General features: G+C 42.9%; 1 protein-coding gene across 1 annotated transcript; it reads right to left on the reverse strand.

The window, feature by feature from the left end:
• Positions 1-3,550: 3,550 nt before the first annotated feature.
• Positions 3,551-7,449, reverse strand: Gon7 (GON7 subunit of KEOPS complex). Its single transcript, XM_021178622.2, has 2 exons — positions 7,199-7,449; positions 3,551-4,240 (listed from the first exon to the last, which is right to left on the reverse strand). The coding sequence occupies exons 1-2, from the start codon at positions 7,401-7,403 to the stop codon at positions 4,149-4,151; spliced, it is 297 nt and encodes a 98-aa protein (XP_021034281.1). The 5' UTR covers positions 7,404-7,449; the 3' UTR covers positions 3,551-4,148.
• Between the last annotated feature and the right edge of the window lie 165 nt (positions 7,450-7,614).

Consider the following 7,614-nt stretch of genomic DNA (forward strand, 5'->3'; position numbering starts at 1 on the left):
AGCTGTGTTTCTCTTTGGGACAGAATCAGAAAGTGTTCTGCAGAAACTTGAGCCATTTACACATGGTCTACATGTCCTCATATTAAATCCTCCCTGTGCTCTGAACATGCTTCTCTCAGACGTTTGCTTCCCTTTCTGCCAAAGCTGCTAGGTTTTGTCAGTGAGTCCACAGCGGCACTGGTGATTAACACTGAACTCACCACCAGCTCTGGATTCTCGAGTTTCTTTTTAAGGAGTTTCTGACCCTCTGACCCTTGACATAGGTTCTTCAGCTGGCTTCTGGGGCAGCACTGTCTAGGATGTTCCTTCATGTTCTGTACTTCATGTACTCATTCAGGAGTCACAAACCAAGAGGAGCAGCCAGCCACATGTGGCCACTAGCTGCATGTATTTAGTAGCCCAGTTCTAGATCATTCTCTGGTTTTTCTTTTTCCTCATAGCTGCTAGCTGCTTCTTTGAGGAATTCTTCTTGGGGATCCCCTCCAACTCTGTGTTGGTGTGCTTAGGTTTCTGTCACCTCATCCAGTCCTGTGGTTAGGTACTCTTCCCCAGAGTTTCACTTGACTATCTACTACCTAGCTGCCTTTTTTTCTGAAGGGAAGCTCGCTAGGTTATCCAAAGTTGTCTTGAACTTAGTCCTCTTCCCTCAACCTCCTCAGTAGCATGATCACTTGCATGCAATCACTACACTTGGCTTCACTTCATTGCCTGCTTATACTTCACTATACATTTACTAGCAGACTCATGACATTTAACCTGTCTAAGCTGCCAAAGGCAACCCTGTTTATCAATTGTGCTTATAATTCCAGCACTTCAGAAGAGGCAAGAGGACCAGAGTTCAAGGACAGCTTTATCTACAAGTTCAAGGTCCTATCTTGGTTTTCAAGTCTGCTGTCTCATACTTTTGATCCCAGCACTCAGAAGGCAGAGGCAGGCAGATCTCTGAGGGAGGCCAGCCTGGTCTACAGATGGAGACAGGCAGGGCCACACAGAGAAAAGTCTTGTATCAGCACCTATACCTCTCTCTCATTCCCTGCTGTTCTTTCTGCTCAATTCCACTCCAGGCACACTATCTTTTCTTTTTTCCTTTTCTGACAAGCCTCACACTATGCAACTCGGGACACTCCTGCCTCTGCCTCCAGAGTGCTGGGATTACAGACATGTGCTTCCTTGCTGGGCTCCACTGGTCTTGACTTAGGACCATTTCAGAAATGTTATAAAGCCTCCTTCCATGCCTTATCTGTGTTTTCTTCAAAGTCTGCTCAAATGTCACCTTCTTGAGACTCTACCTACTGAAAACATGCATTCCTCCCAGAGTGACTTTTCCCCACAGTACTTACCTATCCTCACATGATACATGTACATCTCAAAATTTTGGATTTTTATCATGTATTGTGATGGCCCGTATGCTTACAACAGCAACTGGCACACAGCAGATGCTCAGTATGTATTTATGAACATATACTTCTCTTAGCACACTGCAAAAACGAATCTAGCTCCCTCTCCTTAGAGAACAAAGCCAAAAGCTAATATTTATTGTGTGGCCTAATCTGTCACATGTTTCAGTTTAATCCAACTCTTTCAGGTCTCAGGATTTAGTGATTTTTTTTCTGTTTGAGCCAAGATTTCAACTATTTGTCAATGTAGTTTTGTTACATCGGTTGTCTTAGAATTTTTCATATATAAGGTTTTTATTAAGTGCTTGGCTAGAGCTAACTCTTTTTTGTTTTTTGCTTTTTTTTTGTTTTTGTTTTTTTGAGACAGGGTTTCTCTGTGTAGCCCTGGCTGTCCTGGAACTCACTTTCCAGTATAAACATATGAAGTTAGAACTGTTTCAAAAGGTGGCATTGTTCTGCTTGTATATGGCTAATTGCAGCAGTAAGAGTATTGGAATGAGTATCAAAACCAAATAAAAGATCCATCAAACCTATAGCCAAGAACCTCAAAACATTATATAAGCACAAGTACTATATTGAAATGTTTTTATAATAAGTTCAGTACACAAAGGAAATGTAAAAAATTTAGGGGCAAATTGAACTATCATTTGAAACTATTTTTATCCTGCATGTATATCTGTGTCCTGATATAAGGGAGTCAGGTCACAGAGGGTTGTGAACCACCATATAGGTACTGGGAACTGAACCCAGGTCTCCTGCATGAACAGCCAGTGTTCCTCACTGCTGAACTATCTCTGCAGCTCCCTCAATTTAAACTACTTCAAATATACTATTTTAAATTATATACAGGCAAGTTTTTTTAAGGATTATGTAAATATAGAATGATAAATTAACAACTGAATATCAGAAACATCATTAAACAAGAATGTCCGGCCATTAGTAATTTTTCCTAGTTGAAATTGTTTGTATTACCTAAGAGTGCTTGGTGGAATGCTGATGCTCCAAGTAAAACATTTAACAAATGTAAAGTGTGTCAACTGAGTCCCCTGAGTAACATCATCTGGAAGCTGTGTATATTAGCACAACACTGGAGGTGGAGGCGGAGACAGAGGCAGCTCTTCAGGAGTTTGAGGCCAGCCTGGTTTAAGGAACAAGTTCTAGGCTGGCTAGGGTAAGTTATGAGACTTGTCTTTTATTTATTTATTTTTTAAATCTAGGCAGTGGTGGTGCATGGATGGTTTTAATCCCAGCACTCATGAGGCAGAGGCAGGCAGACCTCTGTTGAGTTTGAGACCAGTTTGATCTACAAAGGGATTTCTAGGACTGTCAGGAATACACAGAGACCCCCCCACCCCAATTAAAAAACAAAACAAAACTTAAAACAGAGCAAATGACCTACCACAGAACTCATTTCCAGTCCTAAAGAGTGTTTTCATTTTCATTTTGAGATACTGATGCAAACCCAGTGACTTGTGCATATTAGCCAAGCGTTCTACCACTGAGGTATATATCTCCAGCCTCAAAAGCTATAAACAAACAAACAAATCAGGCTAATGGTTGGCTCTGTAACCAACCTAAGGCAAGTAACTACTCTGAGATTGAGTAATTACTCTCCGAACGAAGTCATTATAATTTGTTGCATCTAAGAGTCTGCGTACAGAGGCCCAGGATAAAGCTGTAATCCCAGCACCCAAGAGGTGACAAGCAGAGAGATGAGAGGTTTGAGGACAGACTGGGCTACATCTAGGGAGTTCCAGATCAACCTCAGCATACAGCAAAGCCTTGTCTCAAACCAAAAAGCCAGGCATGGGTGTGCATACCTGTGATCCCTAATACTCAGAAATAAGTTATTAAAAGTTCAAAGCCAGGCAGGCTATGTAATGAATTCCAGGCCAGTCTAGGCCACATACATAGCAAGACTCAGCCTCAAAACAAAACAGATATAATTAAAAGAATTATTCTAATTTCATTAGGTATATTTTGCATATCAAGTGTCAAAATCAGGAAAGATGCACTGTAAATCAAAAAACCCCACTCTAGTTCCACCGATAAACAGCAGAAAAGGAACACATACAATATATTTTAGGAACTATTCAACAGTTCCCTTTTGAATAAAATTTAAAATTAAAAAAAAAAAGGCTACAGAAAATATGTAAGTTACAATCAATGTATTTTATTGATTTGAGCCTCACATCTATACTTGTACAGACGTATATATACACACACAAATCATATTTCTCTTATCAATTCTTTTAAATATTAATTGCCTATGAACTATGATAAGCAGCTTTTATAAACACCGAAAAGATGTAGACACACACCATTTGATTCAATGATCATTTTAAAGGAGAAAAACAAACATAAAAATTCATTTGCCAATTTAGATTCCGTCCACTATGAATGGTTCCATTTTATTTTAGGATGAGAAAACAAGAGTTCACTCCCACACATTTGTTGTTCTTTTCTTTGTTAGAAACAAGGAAGTTTGCTTTGTGATGAACTTGTTCCAATCAAACAAAAGAAATGAGTTCCCCAACTAGAGCACAGGTCTTCTGTAAGTTCCAGCAGGTGATGAAATAGCAGCGCTCTGCTATCTTGGCTTTTTTTTTTTTGAGGCAAAGTCTTGACATGCAGCACACAAGCTGGCCTCCAACTTTGAATTCTCCTGCCTCAGCCTCTGAATTAACTGGGATTACATGTATGCATCATCGCACTCAACCTAGCAGCAGTCTTAATGTCCTAACACTATTGTTAAGATGCTGGTTTTGGACGTTTTGCAGATGGTCCATCTGAGTTAGTTCTACCAGTGTTATTTTCATCTTCTGCATCATCTTCATCATCACCTTTTAAAAATAAATGTTTGTTGTATGACATTATGTTTAGTGGATGAAGAAATACAAATAGGTAAAGGGACTGATATGAGACCATTTCCCTTTGGGGACTCATAAACCAGACATACATTACAGTTTATAAATGCTAGGGTTGGGGCCAGTAGGACTGCTCAGTGGGTAAAAGTGAATGCAGTACAAGTTTGGTGACCCGTGTTCAATCCCTTGAACTCCCCAAAAAGGAGAGAACCCACTCTACATATGCAACATGCTACCCATATACATATAAAATAAGTGAATTTTTAAAAACTTGAGGAATTTGTTGAGTGTGATAGCCTTTAATCCTTGCCTTTAGGAGGTGGAGACATGCAGAGATCTAAGTTCAAGGCCAGCCTGATCTACATAGTAAATTCCATGGGAGCCAGGGCTACACAGTAAGGACATGTCTTAAAAACAAAGTAAATGTATACCTTTCATTTGGCGGCACTTGGGAGGAAGCAGCAGGCAAATCTCTGAGTTTGAGGCCAGCCTGTCTATAATGTAATGGTAAATGCTGGCCCCCAAAGTCTGGTTGCCCCAGGGATAAGAGAATCCTCACATATATCAAGTAATGATATGTGACCCTGCTCCTTAATTTAAAACTATTGGTTGAATAAAGATGCCTACTGCCTATAGATGGATAGGAGAGGTAGGTATGGTTTCGGTTCTTGTGGATTGAGGAGAACCAGAAGACACCATGGGGTAGGTGAGTCATGAAAACATGGCCAGGCCATGAGGACAGGCCAGTTGGGGTTAAGAGCTGCCCTGATAGAACACGGCAAGTTATAACTCGGGGTTATTTTGGGGGAAGTGGCTCAGAATAGCTTAGAAGGGAGATATTTGCCCAGCTCTAGTGCATTAAAACTGTAGCACTCGGGAGGCAGAGGCAGGCGGATTTCTGAGTTTGAGGCCAGCCTGGTCTACAAAGTGAGTTCCAGGACAGCCAGGGCTATACAGAGAAACCCTGCCTCTAAAAACTAAAAACCAAAAAAACCCCGTATTATTACATATTACAAAACAGTAATAGAAGTCTTTTAATCTGAGAACTAAATGATCTAAGGTGGAGTAGAAACTCCTAATTTATTACAACCTATTGGCACCCAACATAGGGTATCATTTTGTAGAAGTCTGATTCATGTTCTTCCTCCTAGACCAATGCTCCCAGAAATAAGACTCAGACTCAAAATATATATACAAATACCTTGGCCATATAGCTAGGCTCTTCTCTAACTATATCATAAGTAAGATAACCACTTTACACTCCCACCAACAATGTGGCCTGTCATATCTTAGAATGACGAGTAATGTCAACTTGCCCAGCCCATGTGAAAAGATATGGAGGGAAGCTTTTGGTTTTTGCCTGCTTGCCCTCACTGACTATCAAGTTCATCTATCCTGTTACTGAGAGGCCCAAGATACTCCTTTGTTGGTGTTAGAACCTACTTCTTTAGGATTCCAACATAGACTGAAAACTGGCAGCTCTCTTAAGACTTTGCAGGAACTCCAGTGCATGACTGGGACTGTTGAGACATCCAGTCTCACGGACCAAACAACTATCAGATGCTTAGTCTTTCTGTCAGGAGACAGCCATAAGCCACTCTAATAAATATCTTTATATCAATTTATTCTATCAGCTCTGCTCCTTTGAAGAACCGTGAATCTAGCTAATACTTTTTATTGTTCCTTTTTTAAAAAAATTTATTTATTATATGTAAGTACACTGTAGTTGTCTTCAGACACACCAGAAGAGGGCGTCAGATCTCATTACGGATGGTTGTGAGCCACCATTTGGTTGCTGGGATTTGAACTTGGCTCCGTGGTTAAGAGCACCGCCTACTTTTTCCCTGCATGTACAAGGCACCCTCTCAACTATCTGTAACTCTGGTTCCAGGGGATTTGATGCCCTCTTCTGGCCTCCAAAGGCACTGCACATAAGAGGTGTACAGACATGCATGCAGGTAAACATCTATCTTTAAAAGCAAACAAACCCCAAGCCACCAAAATTAACAGTTAATTTCTACAACAGGAGAGGGGGTGAAAGAAAGTAAGAGGATGGGAAGGGCTGTAGTGCTTTCGGACATTATATAGCCCTTAAACTCTGGCAGCACAAGATGGCAACCCAAACATTCCATCATGGAAGGGGGAGGGGCTCATGAGGCGCCACCCCTCCCGGAGGAGCGGTTGGCAGTTAATGGGGGGCGGGGGAGTCATTGTTTTTCTTCAGTGGTCTAGTCACTGCTGAGTTGCCCTAGTTCCAGTAAATATCATACAAATATATTTAAATAAATCCTGTGACAACAAAAGGCCGGAAAGAAGGGAGAGGAGCCCTGTCGGGAAGGGGTTCAGCGGGGGATAGAGAACATGACCTGAATGCATGAATACATGAATGAAACGACCAATTAATTTAAAAATACCAAAAAGCTACACAAACAAACAAACAAAAACTCTTTTACTTTCGAAACAATATCTACAAAACTGAGAGGGTTAAGAGTCCCTAAAACAAAGTGGGCCTCGGTCATTCGAAGCTCTCCTCATTCTGTCAAACACGTTTTCTCGTTTCTAATTTCACTCCTTTTCGTTTTTCAACAACCAGGTCTACCTTCCCGCCCTTTCGGGTCTTCGTGCCAGCTAACAATGGTTACAGACAGCCACTTTCTCGAGCAGGTCTGCCTATCTTAATCCTTTGCATGGGAGTGGAGCTGACTTCGTCCGTTGACCAGTCCCTAGTCCAACGCTCGCCACGTTTGTTTGTTTGTTTTTTGTGGGAAAAGTCGCGAAAACGGGGGGCGGTGGGAGATCAGACAAAGAGGGCAGCGAGTTCTAAGGATTTTTAGAAGCGATTGCTCCTCCTCCCCGGGGTTCGCCTTCTCTAGCCTGCCCTTCATACTGCCCGGTCCCGCCAGTGTTCCCCGGCGCCCCGCCCCCCGCGCTCACCATCCAAAGCGTCGTCCGGATCTTCCGCCACGCCCTGCGCGTCCTGCTCCACTAATGTCCCGAAGAACTCCGCTACCAACTCCTTCATCCGGACCACGCCCGCCGACAGGCTCTGGAGAGGGTCCGCGTCGCTCGACGCCTCACAGGACACTCGTAGCCGCTGCGGCTCCCCGTCACAACCGACGTACTCGCCCGAAAGCTCCATGGCGACCGCTCAGCTTCAACAGCGCGCCACGGAGAGACGCCACCCGGAAGCGGAAGCCAGCCTGCGGCCGGGGCGGGCGGGAGAGGCGAGGAGAAGGAGGAATGACTTCCGATTTCCCGAAATTGGCCCGCCCATTTTCTTCCGTGTCCTTCTTTAGGATTGGCTGTCTGGTGCTCGGGCTCCGCCTCCTCCTGGGGCCCCGCCTTCTCGC

Source organism: Mus caroli, unplaced genomic scaffold (genome assembly GCF_978045245.1).
Source record: "Mus caroli unplaced genomic scaffold, Mus_caroli_1 scaffold_14, whole genome shotgun sequence".
Classification (NCBI taxonomy): Eukaryota; Metazoa; Chordata; class Mammalia; order Rodentia; family Muridae; genus Mus; species Mus caroli.

Bases quoted from the DNA above. Each gene is read 5' to 3' on its own strand.
- Gon7 (XM_021178622.2), bottom strand. From the start codon at position 7,403: ATGGAGCTTTCGGGCGAGTACGTCGGTTGTGACGGGGAGCCGCAGCGG. The intron at 4,241-7,198 runs GTGAGCGCGGGG...TATTTTTAAAAG, and splicing joins TCCGGACGACGCTTTGGATG to GTGATGATGAAGATGATGCA.